This window comes from Hesperophylax consimilis, chromosome 9, assembly GCF_061612785.1.
Source record: "Hesperophylax consimilis isolate HC1 chromosome 9, BYU_Hcon_1.0, whole genome shotgun sequence".
Lineage (NCBI taxonomy): Eukaryota > Metazoa > Arthropoda > Insecta > Trichoptera > Limnephilidae > Hesperophylax > Hesperophylax consimilis.
The window spans coordinates 38,948,763-38,968,789 of NC_142844.1; the positions used below are offsets into that span (position 1 = coordinate 38,948,763).

Sequence of the window (20,027 nt, forward strand, 5' to 3'; positions counted from 1 at the left end):
TAATTTCTAATTCAAGATGGCTATCATTTATAACACAAAAAACTTACGATGGATATTTTTTCACAACTCCCTCTAATACCTTAATAATCTAAGGTCGTAGATATCTCTATCTCACCGCAGTCATGTCCGAAAATCCCTTAAAAATAAATTTTGTATGATACTAAGCATACGTCAGACATGATAGTGTTTACCTCCTTTGTCTCTATGAGAAAGAAAGGAGATAGCTTTGGGACAAAACTTGAAGTGACCCACGCTAGGTACATACAGCATCTTCTCATTTGGACGCTAGATGGCACTGGAACTCGCTATTACCATACGAATATGCACGAATATTAAAGATAAATTAATAATCGGGTAGTTTATTAAATTCTTTTATATATCAATATTATTGAAGCATATTTTGGGAGGTCTTTGACCAAAAGACCTTCGTAGACGAGCCGCCACTGACATATTATATTTATTTCATATAAAATTCTAATAAAAGTACTGTTGCTACAATGAATATGTAATGCTAAAAACTTTGCAAACGCATTGTGGGTTTTAAAAAATATGTTGAATTTGCCATCCACCATATTCCGAGAGCGAGTTGCCCTCCCCGAGGGTCAATTCAAGTACAAAAATTTGTACGACTCAACAATGTAAGATTTACGACAATGTCCTGGAATGTGACTGCTTTCATATCATTCAATAGATATAGGTATATATCTGCCCTGATAAATGTTCTGCAACTGTGTCAGAAATATTTATTCTAGAAGGAATATTTCTTATAGACATTGACTTTAATATTTTAACTCTAAATTAATGCCATAAAAATTACTTAATTAATTAATTTCGTATTAAAAACAATATTTTTAAGCACACCTGCATTGATACTGCGATCCTGGGGGCATTTTAGGACAAGTTTTTCTTTCATGTCGTAACCTCACCGCACGCTTGTCAAACACTTTATCGCATGCGTGACACCTGAACTCTTCTTGTTTAACCTCTCCGTGTGTGTCCGTCATGTGTGACTGTAATATATTCTTGTTCACAAACCGCTTTTCACATAGCAAACATCCATAGAATGTCAAATCTACATCAGTCGTTTCAAAAGTTCTACTTTTTGAAAAGCGTTGAGTTGTTTTTGATTTTGTTTGGTTGACTCCCTCATTGACGGAAACCTTTCTTTCATTGTCATTTTCATTGAGGAATTCAGAATCCGTCTGTAAGATGACTATCATGTCGCCATCATTATCAAATGAAAAGTCATCTTCAATTTTATGTTCCTCAATTGAACTTATGATGTTGTCTTTATTGTTATGGGCTTTGAGCTCGCTCAAAAGCAAATCGGAATCAGAACTCTCTTGTTTAAAATTAAACTCGATTGATTCTTCATCTGAATGAGTGTTTTCTTGTTTGTAATATTTAAGAACGTCCCTCAGTTTTCTGTCTGAAGTTTCGCCTTGAGAACGAAATCGGCAAGCGACTTGCAGAGAATGAATACAATTTTCACATATTTTACTGGGCATTCCATCACCAATCTCAATTTGAATTCCTGTACAGATTTGCATCCTTCGGGAGAGGTCTTGCGGCGATAGGCAGAAGGGTTCTCTATACCCGAAGATGGAATGCAAACTAGATCTTGACAGGCAAACCCTGCACACACCGTCAAAATCATCAGGCTTTGGACAATCCTTGAGCTCTTTACTGAGGAACTCGTCCTCTGATAGATCACTCATATTTTATTAAATTAGAAATTGGTTACTAAACATAAAAGAAAATATATTATTATAAACAATAAACAACTACAATCCAAAACCGAACCTCAAAAATAAACGTCAAAGTCAAAAAAACAATCTAATCGTAATCTTATATTATGTCTCTGGTTTTCAACAATATTTTGTTTGACTTATTTTGATATTTACGTACAATAAATTATAGACCTTCGTGCAATTGTAGTTAAGGTTGTTTTTACTACATAGGTGAAATCCACAATACTGCTGCTAAAACTTGTTTTTTTTTCTTCTATGGAGAAATGACAGTTGACACCATAGAAAACGCCGCAAGTTGCATTGCCGATATCACGGAAATTTTGCTGAAATTATTTTTTTAAATAATTTTAATTTCAAATGGTTGTCGATAATTCAATCGATGTTGTTAATCAAAGATTCGTGTTTTATGTTCCTTTATTTTTCTTACAATGAAAGTGAAAATTAAAAGTGAGTTTCCCTTTATTTACAATTTTCATGTTTTTAAAACACGAAACGTTATGTTACATCTATTTTTAATAAATTCGCAAATCTATCAGGGTAAACACAAATAAACCTATTACGCGCTATGAATATCAAACAAGATTAAAATAAGTTTTTTATTTAATTATACCTACTAAGCAAGTGAAGGCATGCAGTATTTTTAAAATTCAGGATGAGTGCTTGTCGTTTGTTGAGCTTCTTGATTGACTATTCAAATAGCGCTTAATAAGTTCTTTCTCTCCCGATATTGTGTAACTCAGGTTTAATTATTCCTTCAATCCTGTTTTGCTGTGTTCGCCTATAATCTCAGTAAGTATGATACATACCAACAATATCATTTCTCCTTTGGTGTATGTAAACAAAGAAGAACCCCTGTTTTTCCATACAAATGTCTTCGAGACTATCTACCACATTCAGTCAACATCTGATTCATCAAATTAATTTGTATTATAAATTGTTGGCGTTTCACATTTATGTTGAAATTTGGGTGTTTAGATGTTTTACTGATCCAACTTCATATTTTGGTGAGTTTAGTTTTGCTGGATTTTCTAGTCCTGTCACTAATTTTAACATTTTTTTGCCCTAGAATGAATGCATGCACAAACCTAACCTAAACTTTATCAAATTATTATATTTGATTCGATGCCGCCTGTGCGCATGCAAATCAAGTATGTGTTTATTTTTAAAGAATCTAATTAGAGTGCACATTATTTTATTTAAAATGTATGTGACGAAATACTCAATTATTTGTTTATTGAAAGTATGACATGCCGTTGTCAATATACATATGTATGTATCATTATTTCCAGCGATAATAGTTACTCTATATTTGTATACATATGTAATGCTAAAAATGCAATGTAACGCTAAAAACTTTGCAAACGCATTGTGGGTTTGAAAAAATATGTTGATTTTGCCATCCACCATATTCCGAGAGCGAGTTGCTCTCCCCAAGGGTCAATTCAAGTTCAAAAATTTGTACGACTCAACAATATATTATACTCAACATACATTAAAAAAAAATATTGATTAAATACATATTCAGTATTACTAACTTGCAGCATGCTAATAGCTTTAACAGATGTACCCTTTCTTCTACTGTCTAGTGACCCTACTGACAAACTTGGATTTGTGCCAATATTTTGTCTATTTTTGGCTAGTAATTGGAAGGGCTTTTCCGTCTATTCTTCCCTAGTTCCCAGAAAAGTGTTGCTCCTAGTAGGTTGACTGGGTTTAAGCTAAGCATCATTAAGAATATATACGGATAGAGTGCCACAGAACTCAGTTTAAATTTAGGTTTTATGTTTAGTTAGGTGGAAACAGTGAACTATCCAACCCTTATTGCTTATGTTGTTCGGGAAGAAGCAGAGGACAGTTATGAGAAGTTTGACTCTCTTGCCATGACCCGACTCAAGTATTTGATTCACTTTATCCTCTTGTTGTCTTCTTTGGGTGTCCCTAACATGATTTTCCATTCGCTTTAATGTTTCAGATTCGAGTGGCAGATATTCACCATTTTTCATTCATGTAACATGAAAGTGAATGGAAAAATCAAGTAATATTCTTAAAACATATTCACTCACACCTGCACAACGCATTGCCAGATGCCATTGGTGTTTAAAAACCTCACACATACATAAATGATGGCTAGTATAGCTCTCCTTGGAGAGCCTTGGTCGCCATTAGAAAATGCTGTCGCTCCTGTCAGTCTCCTGCTTTTTCCCTCCTATTCTATATCACCATCATCCAGCCACCCAACTGTAAGCCTCACAACACTCCTTCGTCCAGCGGGTTTATTAAATGGAAACTTCTTCTGTTCATAGCTTTTTTCCATTCCGGTCCTCAAAAAACAATCTCAACCTCCCTATTTTTCCATCATCACTCTCCAACCATACAAAGAAAACCACGTTTATGAAGCCTGTATCCATTATTATTTCTTTCTGTTGGTAGGTTGGACCGGCGTGGCGACTTGGCGTTGGATAGCCAACGACGACAACTGTGGCATCTGCCGCATGCCCTTCGACGGCTGCTGCCCGGACTGCAAGCTGCCCGGGGACGACTGCCCGCTGGTGTGGGGTGCCTGCTCGCACTGCTTCCACATGCACTGCATTGTCAAGTGGCTCCACTCGCAGCCCGTGCACCAGCAGTGCCCCATGTGCCGCCAGGACTGGAAGTTCAACAATAAGTAGAAGGCGCTAATGTTGCCAGAACTTACTAAAAGGCACTGTTGAAGTTGCCAGAAATTACTAAGAGTGCTATTGCAGTTACTAGAGGTTGCCAAAAGACACTATTAAAATTGCCAGAGTTTACCAAATTGCTCTATCGAAGTTGCCAGAGGTTGCCAAAGACACTGTCAAAGTTGCAAAAATCTATTGAAATTGGAACAATTACTAGAGGTCTGCATAGAAGTTTCATCAATAGTTCAAAGTGGTTGGCATAGAAATTGCAATAATTCCAAGTGGTTTGCTTAGAAGTTGTAATAGTGAAACATACTCGGTTATCACAGTAATTGAAATACTAAGGTGTCGTTACCGTGGGTAGCTACATAGAAAGTCACGTCTTTCAGTAAACTTTTTCATCATCAGTGAATTTGGAAAAATAAGTGAGTTTTATTTTTATACACCTTCTAATGATATTTTATTTGTATTGTTTTTCATGTTATTATTATTATTGAATAAATATTGGTTGAATTGAAAAATTGTTAAAAGTTATATTGAAATATTCCAAATGATTTAAATCATAAATATAAAAATACTTGAGAATCATAAACATCCAAATTGTTAGACTTGCCCTAAGATAAAAACTAGGTATCTTTTCTACGAGCTGGAGGCAAACCACATGACCGTATTTTGGCACCAGAAAGATTAGAGAATACTTTGAATAAACTACGACATCAGTCTTACATTGCCAAAGAGTGCACATTGAAATAACCGGACCCTGCGCAGAAAAGTAAAGTTCGCTATAGTAAGACAACAGTTTACAGCACAGTCCATTATGAGACATTTCTGCACAGGGTCTGAATGTTAGTTTATCTTCAAACCGACTAGCGCAGCGATGTTAAAAATGAGTGAGGTGAGTAAATTAACGCATTTGTAAAATTGTCTAACTAAATAGTTTAACAAAATATTCAATTTTGGAAGCGAGCCTGAACTTTTGTTTACCCGTTTGGGATTTGTAGTTAAGTTTCTTACGCGGCCAGCTATTTGCGAAAACTACTAGTAATTCGTAAGCAGAATTTAATTTTGAGCACCAAAAAGTGATAATACAGTGCGAGTTGCCTGTATACTGTCAGGTTCAATTATTCACAAATCACGGGACGGTCACGCCACCTCCCCGCACTTCGCAACTTGGTTTGTTCCCCTTTCCCTGATGGGCTAGTCTATTAATTTGGATGTCTATGTGGAATCTGTGTTTTCTCCTTAAATAAATAAATAAATGTATTTGAAAATAATTCAATAAAATTTTGCAAAAGTGAACGCATGCGCAAAAGGTTGAGATTTTTGGATTGTACTCTGAATAGGATAGTAATAACTTATTATTGAAAGATAGTATTTTTATTTTAACCAAATCATCGACACAGCATTTTGTACATTATTTTATCAAGAATAGCAATAAAATAATATAGTTTTCAGGGTAAATATCCAGAAGTACTTGACAGGTTAATATGCACAAATTATTTTAAAAACACTAAGGACGGGTTGTTTCGGAGAATTTGAACAATTCATCAAATTTCAACGTTCATTTACGGGTTCTGTGAAAGTCCTATTCAAATTCTGTTATTATATCATTATAGGCTAATTGCTTGACAGAACTGAAATAAAAACAGAACTTAAAAATATCTTTCACAAAACTTGAAAATTAACTTTGAAATTTGAAGAATTGTTCAAGTTCTCCGAAACAACCCGTCCTTAATCATTTTAATAACAGCCAGAAAATTTGAAAAAAAAAAAACAATTTCAGTCACAGCGAAAAATGGAAATTATTGCATTTTAATAGTTATTTACTTTAAATTGATTTTTCACTTGGCGGCGATTTTTATTGATGAGAAAGTTTTAAGGTTGGTTTTTCCTCTCTTGTTTAATCCAGACTATGAACCTAAGAAAATAAAATAGGTTCTTAGGCTTAGTTAGGGTTTAATTTTTTAAAAATGCATAAAAACTTTTATAATGTAATTATGTCAAAACATTGCGTGAAGAATAGACGTCAAATTATCAGTAGTTAAAAAAAATAGCTAAAGCATTATTTTCAATTTCCTGTTACCAAAATAGCTATTTCTCATTGTTATCTAACTGATACAAAAAAGTTTTTCAAATGAAATGTATTTATTATTACCGCGTCCAGTGCATCTGTATTTTTATTTATTGGACAATTTGTATAGCGCCGCTTTTGTGAGACATCACCTCAGGGGCGTACTTTACCCCGGACACCCTGTATTTAGCTTACAAACGGCCGAGAACACTCAAAATGGGAAACAAACAAATGTCTATTAGAAGTGTACTCTTTATCCTAAATGTTTATCTGTACCAGGAAAAAACGATTTTATCTAAAATTATTCATAAATCACTAGTGGATCCCGTAATACTTCGCTATTCGTAATGTCTTCTCGGGCGTCTCCGACTTCTACCACCATTCACTACTGTATACCACAATGTTACTGTTAAACAAACTACATTACATCGACTTTTATTTGACTTCGTATCTCATCGCGGTGCGGAGATATTGCGTTAAGTATTTCTCCGGCGCCCACGACTACTTCTACCACCTTCAAACTACTCTCTAAACACTCCTGACACTAATAAGAACAAACTTTGAAATTTCCAGCGATTTCGGTCGACTACTTTTAGAGTTTTGCGTGCACAAATATACGCAGGCTGAATTTTTATATATTAAGATTTATAAATAATATGAATATTATTTTATTATTGTTTATCTGATAAGACGAACTTATCGGATAAGAGCAGATTATGTCGCGTTTCAAATTAATGCGACGGAGGGCCACTCAACCATTGTGAAGTAATGGAAAAAACATAAGTCATATGAGAGGCCCCATGCGAACGGGAGAAACATTCATATATGAATGGGTCGCGTACAATGCAGCTGGGTGACGTCACGTCTCGGAGGCCCACAGCGATAGGTATTACTCACTGCGCCGCGAGTCGCGAGAGGTAGTCCGTTCCTCAGTTCCTCTTTCCTCCTCCGTCCTCAGTTGGTGGGAGACTCCGAGCCGTGCTGTCGTGTGTCGAGTGTCCGCGTTCTAGTCGCTCGTCGATTTCGAGCGAGAATTCAAATTATCAACACACCTCCGAGAATAATATTACCTCAGTTCGATTTTTAATTTTTGCGCCTATTCCGTTGTGATGTCATTCGAATGCTGGCCGTTCTGGTGACCGCAAATTTGAATGTGCAATACAATGCAAAGGGAATTGCGTGTTGATAAACACGGCAGATAGCAATAATTAACAATTAGTTACACCGGTAAAATGCAAGGCGCGAAATAGCGCTCGCCGTTACAGTGTTTAAGAGACAATATTATTTATGCGTGATCAAAGAGTGTATAAAAATGTAAATGGTTATAGTGTTATTGTATTCGATCGTATTTTCCTCCTCGCGCCAAAATGATTCATCTCCCGAGCAACGTTAAAGTTTACGGAAATACGTTTTCCAGAAACATGTATTATTTTGTTACAAATGCCTCAAATGACAGTTTTGGTCAGTTTAAAATTGGTTTGATTTGAGTGCGTGACAATTTAAATCAGTCCAGTTAACGTCGTGATTCTGTCTTTGCGCAATAGTCGCTTTTCACCGCTTGCATACCAGTAATTGAACTAGTCGTAAATCGCTTAATTTAATTTATGGAACTATTACAACTGACATCAATTTAGTGAGTGTGATTGCGGCATGCTAACGATGCGCGGAGGTTCTCAAGCCGGGAACAACGGGGTGAAGATGGCTCGCCCTCCCCCCGTACCACCCAGGCCAGACCGTAGTCTGGTGGCGGACGCCCTGGCCAGGTCCCGCAAGGTGCCCGCGTCCGTCCTGCCCCCGGGGCTCAAGAAGGACCTCTCTCCCAAGATCCCGGAGAGCCCTCCTCCGCACGAAATCCCGAAACCCAGCACCAACAAACTCCCCTCTCCCAAACTCAACGGCCTTTCTCGAGTCAAATCATTCATAAGGGATGTTATGACCGAAAAGAAAAGCTCCGACGACAAGAAGCACAGCAAAGACAAGGATGATATCTTAAACAAAAACGGCAAATCTCAAATACCTATTCCTCAATCGCCTAAAATCAAAGGAAACGATCCTCCTTCGCTCAACTACCCACAAGAGGAATCTGTAAAGAATCAATCCAGTCAGTCTGTCGTTCGTACATTATGCAGTGTGATAATGAATAATTCTGATAAAGATAAGGACAAGGCTGGGGTGCGAGTGATCAAATCCAACAGCTTCGCAGAAAAGGCCGTCCCTGTCAGAAGGGCTCCTCCCCCACCCATTTCTCCCAAACCAACCAAAAAACAAATAGAGGATAAAATCTCCAGATCTCAAGCCGCTACGGATAGTTTAACCATGCGCAAACTTTCAGCTAGTTGTGAGGAACTGAATAATCCACCTCCGAGACCCATAGTCTATCAGTCCAACAAGCTCTTGTCCAGTCCAATGTTTCTTAAAAAATGTATCCCACCCTCGTTGCCGTCTGGCAAACCTCCTCCACCCGCTAAAAAGAAGAGCTATCCAAATTCACCAAGTGAATCTGAGACGAGCCCAGGTAATGCATTTTCCTTTAAGAAAAATGCAATCCCGGTGGAAAAAATGGACATTACCGAAAACAAGAAAATACCCACCAATGACAGGACTGCTTTAGATTTAAGCGAAAATGATAAGAAATGCTTGACGGAAAAATTGATTTCTGAAATTATCTCCGCAAAAAATGACGCTTTGTTATCAAAATATGATAACAAACTGGCAGACAATAATTTGAACATCGGAGAAAACGGTGGCGCATTGCATTCAATGGAAGATATAATTATCAATAATGTCATCTCCGATGAAATCAAAGTGACGTCTTCATGTAACGAAGACAGGGTCAATTTGGTTAACATTTCGTACGATTCATCAAAAGCTCACAAGGATAGCGTTAGTAGTTGCGGCAGTGATAGCAGCGGGTCCGGGGGCAGCAAAACCATTTTATTTATTAACAGCGACACCTCACAAACTTCGGAATCTATGTACCATGACGAAAAAGCACCTGTCTTCAAACCCATACAAAACTTTCCCAACAAACCTAATAATAATAACGCGGAATCGCATAAAAACCGCCTAAATGACATGTCGAATCACGAGCTGTTAATTTCGGAGCTGCAGGGCATGAGACGAGAGGCTTTCGATGATCGGGTCAATAAAAGGCAAAGGGAACCTTCATCAGAGATGGGTTCCTCCAGCCCAGACAGCATCAGCGCCGAGACCCAAAACATCCAGCATTCCGATTGGCTCCAGCTCGAAGACAACGGCCAACAAGTCAGATACTCAAGTTGCCAAATCTTGATAGAGGACCCCTCTTCTCCCGTGGACGATTCAGGAATCTGTCTGGAAGATAACTTCTATTCAGCCGACAGCTCATATTCGCTTTCGCCGTCTTTGGTTTCCAGACTGAAGGAGCAGTACTTCGCCAACCTGAAGATGTCCTCGCTGCAGGGTCTGCCGCCGCTGCCCAAGAGCCTGAGCGGGTTCAACGTGGCGGAGGGCGGGCCTGGGCAGGGCCCCCCCCCGGGCCAGCCCCCGCCGCCGCCCGTGCCCGCGCGCACCCCGGCCAGCCTGCGCTACGGCCAGCCCAGGGCGGCTGCTACGGAGCCCCCGCCCCCGCCTCCGTCTACAGCTCTCAACGGGGACACACACGGCCGCCCGCCCAGGAAGCCTACCACGCTGGACACCCAATTGGCAGTGCTCAAGAGAGAAATGGTAAGTTAACATTTTCTTTTCATTTTCTACTAGATTTATGTAAACTAATTTGTAAACAACAAGTATTTAGTAGCTAGTTGCTGACGATAATAATTTGACTGTCACCTAAATAGTGATATCTGGATGAATGGCTGTTGAATTTCTTTATTCCCAACACAAATCTATTAGGCACCGAAATCTAACCACCAATAATAGTGATTTAGGTTAGCTTTATGATATGGTGGATTACGACTCATTTCGCAAGATTACAACATTGTATTATCACGATAATATTATGAAGATTATCTTTTTGGTGGAATCGATATAGTCTGTTTTTTGTTGGTGGCAAAATGCTAATACGTATTTTGTTATCGAGGCCAAAGTCTAGTATATAGGTAATTAATCTCTTACATATTGCTGCACATATTATTTTTGGTGACAAAATGCAAAATTAATCTGAAAATACAAGCCATTTACCAACCTCTATAGTTCTAGGAGACAAAGTGGCAAAGACTTCGTTCCTGTAATAACACTACAGTAATAATTATCTGTTATGTTGAGATTATTATCACGTAGGTTATTGAAAACATTTCTCTAAGGTCTGATCATTTTAGCGAGAATGCACTAATATTCTTACTACCGCTGATTAGATGATGCACACTAAAAATAATTTCCAGGTAGATTTGAATGGACACCAATGTTGCCACTGAGTTTTATCTTTTGATTCTAACCCATTTAGCTCTCGCCCTGTCTCTCTTACACCGTGTATCGCTAACCCATTTGATGATATTAAATGAAATGAACCCATAATGATGAAACAGTTCTGCACATGAAGTTTAAGCAAATTTTAGTCAGACTTTTGGATCACGAGACACGACCACATCGCATTTCTTGTTTTATTATTTATTATATGCTTACTGCCATGCGGATGAATATATGTAACTATCCTCAAATACAGCAGAGTACGTCTGGGGAGAGCGAGTAAATGGTCTCTTTGGCGTGTCTGTGTGTATGAAAGTCACGGGACAATTGCAGTCTGTCAAACACCTACAGGAACCTTCGAATTCATCAAACTGGATTACGCTATCACTGTCCAGGGTATTTTGAGTACGCGCCTATACATTATGTCGGTAACCGGGTATGTCATCAAAATGACAATTCAACACACCTACTAAAAGTGAATAAAGTCATTAGAAGTGATGAAACAAAAACTAGTTACCTATTTAACCTAGTTTTTGTTTCATAATTAATTGAAATATCATGGAACCATCTTAACTGCAACACGTTTATTATTAATATCATTGTTAAGACTGAATCATCATCGCCTGCGTATCAAACATCACTTATCTACCATATTGATCAGTAATGATTTATGAAATTAATATTGAAAAATGTAATTTTCCTGCACAATATTATTATTGTACACGTTGGATACACGCATGCCCATTTTTAATTAAAAATGAAATGAATGTTTCAAGGCAAATATTTTTAATCTAGCGACTAAAAAAACATGGCCTTGTTCCTAGATACCGACTACCGACTCGGCAGTGGTTGTGGTTGTAACCTACTCGATCTTGTTCGCATTGCTGTTCTCGAGTGAATGGAACTATGACGTGTTATGAATATATTATAGTAGTGACGGTCAAGTGCTGGTCCTGAGAATTTTCTTTATAAATATCATAGACATATGCATATTAGTAGACCTGCCCTAAGTGATTAAAAGCGTATTATCCCCACTCCCCATACCGGTTCCATTGGAGCCGGCTGGGCTCGCGTATGGCCTCAAGTGAAATTTTAAAACGTGACGTCATCATTCTTGTGCGAACTATGGTCGAGGCATCATCGGTTCATTTTACGAAATAACACGGCAAAATGTTGACTTGTACTATGAAAACTTGTAAAAATAGATGTGAAAAAGAGAATAAACCCAATTGTCGTATTACATTCCATATATAAGCATTATTTTACTTTATTTTAAGCATATTCACATCGTTTAATATGAATCAGTTGTTACTATCACATCGAAAAACTTCTGAACGCGAAACACAAAGCTGGTTGGTTGCTGGGAAGTAAATTATGAACATTTATAAAAGTGTCTTAACTAAATACTTAAACGAAATATTCGACTCTGAAAATAGAACCGAATTTTTTTGCCGAATTTGGACTTCGCAAATTTGTTCATAACGTGGCGAGTAATTTGCGCTCCCATGTAAAAATGTCTATTCATTCAAAAGCAGATTTTACTTTTAAGAAGTAAATGGTGATATTATAATGCGAGATGCCTATTTACTGTCAGATTGATTTATTGACGAATCACAGTCAGCTTCACTCCCTTCGTTCTTCAACGGTTGATTTTACCCCTCGCCATTATCTTCTCGTCTATTAATTCCTATGTCTGTGATAAATATTGTTTTACAAGGCTTACCTCAGTTTCCAAAATCTATTTGGCTGCGCGCCTCTTTTCAATATTTTTTTTGTGCTTACCTACCCCTTTCATTTCTCCATAAAAACTATCGCTTTTTAGACTGATAACAATACCATTGATTTTGTTTATTTATTTATTGCGTAAACAGCGAATCTGATTTCATTTCAAAAAAATTACAATTAATAACAGTACATTAATTGTGTTGTTATTAGTTGTGGGTTGTTTTTAAATTGAATTAATACATTTCCAATATTCTACAATACGTAACTATGAAAAACCACATAACTATCACAATCGTAGGATATGACAAAAACTCAATGTACAAACTTTGGCGAAAATGCCCAAATCTATTACTAACTTCGTGTAATTCGTGTACAAACTTACGGGTATTTGTACTTGGTACTTACGATTTTTTCAGTACTTTCTTATTTTTATCGCCGCCTCCTTGCCATACAATAAATTATTATATCGCTCTCTCCTGGATCTCGCCAAATTCCCGGGGGGGGATATCGCTCATTTTGAGAAGCACTGATATAAATAATATTTGTCGATTTCAGCATCCGTGAAAAATTGCTTTTATTTTTATTGCCTATGCCATTATTGATTTCCAAGTAACTAACCAACCATCATGCCTTTTTTTTTATTGTAAACTAGCTGTACTCCGCCACGCGTTTCTGTGGCTCAGTCTGTCTATGCAGATAGAGAAACAATAGCGTGTGTTGCTTTTACATCCAACAGATGGCGCGGTTTAAAAAAAAAAAACATTATTGTTCAACTGATTGCGATGTTTAAAAAAAACGTGTTTTACCTGTGACAGGTTACATCTATATAATATAGGTATATATAAAAAACACGCGTATTCGAATGCAACGTCATGTCTAAATTTCAAAGCAATGATTGAAGAACTTTGGGACTTTAAGAGTTTGAACAAACGAACATTTTTATTTATATAGATATATTAGACTAAAGTGCAATATCCACCGCGAACGAAGCTAAACTAGTACTAACTTAGTTGAGTCGGTTTCATACTTTCGTTTCCACCACGACCGTGTATAGAAGTATGAAAAGACTCATTACGATGCGAGCTAAGCTAAACTATGTTAATACTAGCTTCTTGTCGTTTAAGTAAAGTGTTTCCAAATAAATAATTTCGATGACTCAGAGGTTTCTTTTCCCTGCGTAATTATTAACTTTTATTTGTGTTTTCTATAATAATTGAACTCCGCTTAAACACATCTAGAAGTGGCGAGCGAATGACATTATCAATCTTAATTTGTCAAACTTAAAATTAAAATGGAGTTCTACAAATTAAACTTGATACCAATGATAATAAATATTAAAAAATATAATTTCTATTTTCACCTGTCCGCAGGTGTAAAAAAGGTTGAAGACCACTGTCCTATAATATCATAGTGCGACATTGGATACTGTTTAAACCCGGCATTCCTCAGAAATGATAGAACGATATTATTAATAAATACTCCTCGTTCTTTACTATCCCAGTCCTTCGTTGTAGTTGAACTGCACAAATTATATTTTGTTGTCGGGTTCTGACCCGAATGTATTGTATAAAACATACGACGTATTTGCGTTATGTTATTTTAATCATATTTCCGTTCGAATCACAGCTTTACCAAGTCGGTACTCGTTTATAAACATTCTGTTAACACGAATCATCTTATCTTTTAGCCTTTTTGTTGTTAGTGCACTATAGAATAATTATGATCGTTAGTGCATATTTAAGTCTTTTTGGTCGTTAGTGCATATACGATTATTTTGGTCGTTAGTGTATACGTATAAGAGTATTTTTGGTCGTTAGTGCATATTTGAATATGTTTGGTTGTTAGTGCATTTTATGTATTTTTGGTCTAAGGGCATATTTGAGTCTTTTTGGACGTTAGTGCATATTTGAATCTTTTTGGTTGATAGTGCATATTTGAGTATTTTTGTTCGTTGGTTCATATTTGAGTATTTTTGGTCGTAATGCATATTTGAGCCTTTTTGTGGTTACTGCATATTTGAGCCGTTTTGTCATTATTGCATAAATATATTTGAGCCTTTTTTCGTCCATTATTTATGTAATTCCAGCTATTTCATTTTTCAGTTAGTTTCTCACATTATTATCTCATGGCTTGTTATAGGGTATGTCTGTATGTATTTATATTGTATTGTTAAAAAGTTGGTCTCGCCTCTGTATGGTGTTTTTTTTTGTTTATACGTCGTTCAAATGAATCGATGGATATAACTTTTATTGGCCATTTACATATTTACTCCATTCCGTCGGTCACTCGTCATCGCTTGTTACAATGTTTAAGGCAGCCCCGATGTGACGTCAAATATTTTTGTACGTAATTACAAAATATGTGAATCTTCTCATGTACCTAAATACACTCTGTGTTTCTTGTTATTAAACGTAAATTTAATAATAATTGGTGAAAGTTGCTTTATAGTATTTATACTCTTTTATATAATGAGCAAAATGCACGGTTCAATTGGGCCACATTTTTAATTTTATTTTTTATATTTTTTTATTATTAATTAATAAATGTTTACAAGTTACATTTTTAGACATTTTTTAACTACCATACTAGGCTAATGCCCGTGTTGTGGTAGTTATACGTGAAATAATAATAACAATGACATAAAAGAACTAAATACTATTTTATAGTAATATAAGTATGTAAGTATAAATCATAATGAAGTAATAATAAAAATAACTTAGAAGAAAATAAATATATATAAAATATATTTCCTGATTATAAATACTTATTTATAATCAGATGCTAATATGACATAGGAGGTGTCGTAGTTCGTTTTTCGTGTCATTTTTATTCTTAGAATTTTAAGCTACGTTCCATGAAAACTTAAATTAAAGGAATAATAATTAGTACAAATTACTTGGAATTTCTTTTCTGCGTACAGACGAGTCAATGACCAATTCAAATTAAGAATTTTTTTCTGCCTTCTTTTGTTAAACTTTTTCCATCTTTGTAAATAAAAATCCAAAAATAGTTCGTTTCAAAGAATTTTAACAATTCATCAAAATTTAAATTTGATTTACACGTCCTGTGAAGGGTATATTCAAGTTCTGTTATTATATCATTATTGTCAGTTGTTTCACAAAATCGAAATAGTGATAGATCTTGAATAGAACCTTCACAGAACTTGCAAATCAACTTTGAAATTCGATGAATCATTCAAATTCTGTGAAACAACCCGTCCTTAATGTTCGTTTGTTCAAATTCTGTGAAACAACCCGTCCTTAATGTTCGTTTGTTAAAATCTTAAATTTCCGACAGTTCTTCACTGAATGCTTTGAAATTTGGACACAACTTTGCATTCAAATACGCGTGTGTTTTCATATACCTATATTATACAGGGTGTATCGGCAAGTACCCGACAAACTTTAACCAGCTATTCCTTAGCATATTTGGAGTAAAAAATCTTATGTGCACTTTGCTGTCCGGTAACGTTTTTTAATAAATTCATATTTTCACCACATGTCACCACTGTTTTATCCTTTGTCAAAGTTTGAAAACCCATCTGGCAAATATTTTATTCGAATTCCGTTGAATAATGCACGTGTGTACCTATATTTGCGCACTTTTACAATCACAACGAAATGGCACGGCAACATTCGTCTCATTTTTAACTATTATTATTTAGTGTATGCGAAAGAGCGAAGACGCTTTTTGGCATACTTGCTTATAACAGCTGTTGAACACGAAACGCAATGCCAATGACAGTGATGTAGTGTGGAATTTTTATTTTTTTTGTTTTTAATTGAAAAAAAAATGCTATCGGACAGCAAAGTGCCCATAACATTTTTTACTCCAAATGTGCTAAGGAAGAGCTGGTTAAAGTTTGTCGGGTTAGTGCCGATACACCCTGTATAGATGTCACCTGTGACAGGTAAAAACCTAATTATTTTTAAAACGTCCCAATATTTTTAGAATTAAAACCAACACAGGCTATTGTTTCTCTATCTGCCCAGACAGAATGAGCCACAGCAGCACGTGACGGGGTACAGCTATTGCATAAATAAAATTAAAAAGGTATCTTAATTATTCGGCGTCACGAATCGCGTTTTGTAAAAAAAAAATTCTGTGATTGACTTTGTATATAATAATAATAATTGGATAATTTTTATAGCGCCGTTTTTATGAAAAATCATCTCAAGGGCGCCATACAACTTACTATGAGTACTACCTCTAATTTTATTATTTATAAACAGATACAGAAAACATACTTACCTGACAGGTCACTTCAGATAAACTCTAATCGGAAATTTTAGCCTTGGAGAAGATACGACTTGCCGTGCAGTCATGCAGAGGCCACTATAACAAAACCCTGGACTTTACATGTTAGCTATTTTACTCTCCATTACTATTAATACATTTATTAGAAGATTACTAACAAAAGTAGGTTTGATTTTTATTTTGAAAGACTGAAGATTTTTTATTAAATAACCTTAATAAGCTTACAAGTTATTTGTTGTTAAAAATTTTCATACATTTAGTAGTAATTTACGATATCGCGGAATGTGAAGGTTAAAGGTTTCTGACTATGGATATGACTGTATGAAAAGGTGAGTTAATGTTTATATAAATTTATTTTAAAGCTGCCTTTTATAAGAGTAATGGCCACGTTCACATTGAAAGGAAAAAGTTCCCATCATCTTTTTCTAAAAGTTAAAAATTATTTACTTTGCAACTGTTAATTATTGCGTCTTAGGATTATTTTTACAACATTTTTTGTTGTTAAAAATCATCACCATTTTTTGCTCATTGCTTTCTCTTCGGCGCGTACCAAAGGTTTACAGTTTGTACTCAATCAAATGCATATTATTATTTTTTTATTTTTTTTTAAAAGAAAGACAAACATTCCCGGGTTACGAATAACCTGACAATATTTGAAAATCTCCTACTACCACCACAGAAAGCGGAAAAATGTTGCTTGTGTTGTGATGGAGGACTTAGCCAGCCGAGGAATTGAACACGCTACGCCTGGGTGGGACCCAAGCGCGATGTCAACTCGGCCACCGACCGGTCATTATTATTATTACATACATTGCTGCAGTCTGAATGACGTCTTCTCTTTCCCAAAGTTTTTTTTTACATTTGCCATCCCATCTGGTCTTTAAATGACGCATTTCATGATTATTCAATCGGATTTACACATGTTACAAAAAACAGGGTTGGCCAATAATTGAAGACGCCACCAGAACAACGATATATGGCACATTTGGTTGAGTAATGAGTATGCCACTTTGTTGTACGCCATATTACGCATTTTTTGATAAATTCACTACCTCGAAATTCTTCAAACTGACAGAGCTACAGCAAATTTAAAAACACCCTGTGGTAGAAAAAAAATGTAATGTTTTTCTCAGTTCCTGTAAAATCATCAAATTGTTCCGCACTGTTCGGGTGACGTCTTCAATTTATTGTTTCATTCCACTTATTTAACTCCACGTAGGAGGCCGTGAGGAAAATAATTTCCCTCCGGGCCTATGACATCTTTGGGGATGCTGTGTGGAGCGTTTTTTGTGGATAGAAGGAGTAAACATGGGTCTTGAAGAAACCCATGGTGTAGTAGTAAACACAGGTCACGTGTATGGTATGGAGGAAAAACAGAGGCCGGTGACTCGTGCCGAATACTCCAACGACGCTAGTTATTCGGAGCACCTTCCATTAAATTACCGGCAGAACAAATACTTAATTATATTATTCTGTAATTATTTGTTTGCGTATATTAATATTAGTCACATAAATATACTCAATCTATTCCAGGCGACAATTAAATCTAATAAAAGTAGATAGAAACCTTTATTATTTTATCAGCAGCCATTGTCATAATTTCATTTTTCATAAAATTGATCGTATAAATCCATTTATTTTCGTTTGAACTTTACGACCAACGAGAGAAAAGCTTTCATGCGAAACCAAACAAATAATAATAATTATATCAATTACTCTTGCAGTGAAACAAAATGTGACCGACGAATTTGTAAAGAGTTTTTGCGCCATTTCAATTCTCGCCACAGAGTTTGATGACTCAAGTAAGCATGATGCAGTTTTTGTTTGTTTAAATTGAAGAGGCCATCGTTGCGTTGTGGGTTTCGTTTTTTTAAACAAATTTTTTTTTTAAATCTTTGCTGTTAAAAAGGGTTACTCGTCTTGTTTCGTTAAACAGGTTGGACCCGTTATTTTGATGCAGTTATAAGTTACAACAGGTCGTTCGATTGTTATACGGGATAAGCGGAAAACTACTAAACTACTTAACTTACTTACTAACTACCACGCCGCGCCGTTTCCTCGTAGTGTCCGGCAGAGAAAATCAACTGCTTCATTCATGTTCATACATCTGTTATTCCGACATGGCCCGACTCAAGTATTTTGTTCACTTGATAGTGCCATGTCTTCCTCGGGCGTCCCCGACTTCGTTAAATATATTATCCATACACTTCATTCTTCGTTCATTGACTCTACACGTCCAAACCGTCTAATCTTACCCATTACGCTTATATCAACTTTGCAGTATTTGAGAATAAAATTTCTCACACGATCATACATGGTTTCAACACACGTACGCCTCAGGAATCCATTCCTACAGCATTCAGTCCGCCATTTCCATTCCACACCTTAGCAGCAGTCCATTGTGGACTGCTATATTCGCTAATATGTAATATTTTTTATTTGTTCCACTGCCCGGAACTAGTGGAACTATCGTACCCTAAATTAGGGAATATACGGCGGGAGGGAATGACTTGAGAAGATCCTGACTACTTCGGATCTGATTACTAAATATATCTGAAATTATGTCAAGCAAATTTTCTGTTCTGATTGGTTGCTTTCTCTCCAAGGTGATACTGAAAGTTTCTTCCATTCTGAAACGAAGTGCAAAAACATTGTACCTGTACTACGTTTTCAATTTAAGGCGATGCCATACGTAGTAATGCAAAATCATGTGTTTTTTTATTTGAAAATTTGGTCGCCCAGAAATGTTTCAGAATAATTAAATCCTGCGAGTAGAATACATCTTGACTTTTTTTTCATCTTTATTTTTCTTGGCTTTTGAAATAATGGAGTAATTTTTTAGAGTCTTTTTATAAGCGCAGAAAAAAATAATGTAAATGCCTATGAAAACTGCTTTAAAGTTCAAAATCTCCTACTTGCGAACCCATTTTTGGTTATGATTTTATTGTATAATGTGGCAAATTAAGTTATTTATAAAATGATCGGAAAAAAATTAAATATTTATGCCTGAACATCCACAAAATAAAATAAAAGGCACTTTTTGGCCATGTTTTTTTCTTGCATAAATCAAAACAGGCGGATGGTGTTAAGCGGGAATTTAAACCTTATCGCCATCTACGTAAGGGTTGTTATTGATAGCGGCTCAATTTAAAATAGTACACAACGTAGTGCATCGCCTTA

At 36.0% G+C, this 20,027-nt stretch overlaps 3 protein-coding genes across 5 annotated transcripts in view; 2 read left to right on the plus strand and 1 right to left on the minus strand.

Annotated features, from left to right (window-relative positions):
* The window catches only part of LOC149421331 (uncharacterized), a 39,947-nt gene extending 38,124 nt beyond the window's left edge, over window positions 1–1,823 (minus strand). For all 3 annotated transcript variants that reach the window (XR_016302642.1, XR_016302643.1, XM_089635949.1), the window contains exon 1: window positions 862–1,823. Coding sequence is in view for 1 of the 3 variants with exons in the window: in XM_089635949.1 (XP_089492075.1) it covers window positions 862–1,718 (857 nt within the window). In the remaining 2 variants the exon portion in view is untranslated. The remainder of the gene's footprint in view (window positions 1–861) is intronic.
* Window positions 1,824–2,037: 214 nt separating this feature from the next.
* lmgA (anaphase promoting complex subunit lemming A) lies at window positions 2,038–4,832 on the plus strand. Its single transcript, XM_089635951.1, has 2 exons — window positions 2,038–2,198; window positions 4,182–4,832. Exons 1-2 carry the CDS (start codon window positions 2,180–2,182, stop codon window positions 4,418–4,420), a joined length of 258 nt encoding a protein of 85 aa, XP_089492077.1. The 5' UTR covers window positions 2,038–2,179; the 3' UTR covers window positions 4,421–4,832.
* Window positions 4,833–7,446: 2,614 nt separating this feature from the next.
* The window catches only part of LOC149421333 (uncharacterized), a 147,588-nt gene continuing 135,007 nt past the window's right edge, over window positions 7,447–20,027 (plus strand). The window contains exon 1 of the mRNA XM_089635950.1: window positions 7,447–10,184. Coding sequence (XP_089492076.1) covers window positions 8,130–10,184 — 2,055 coding nt within the window. The 5' untranslated portion in view covers window positions 7,447–8,129. The remainder of the gene's footprint in view (window positions 10,185–20,027) is intronic.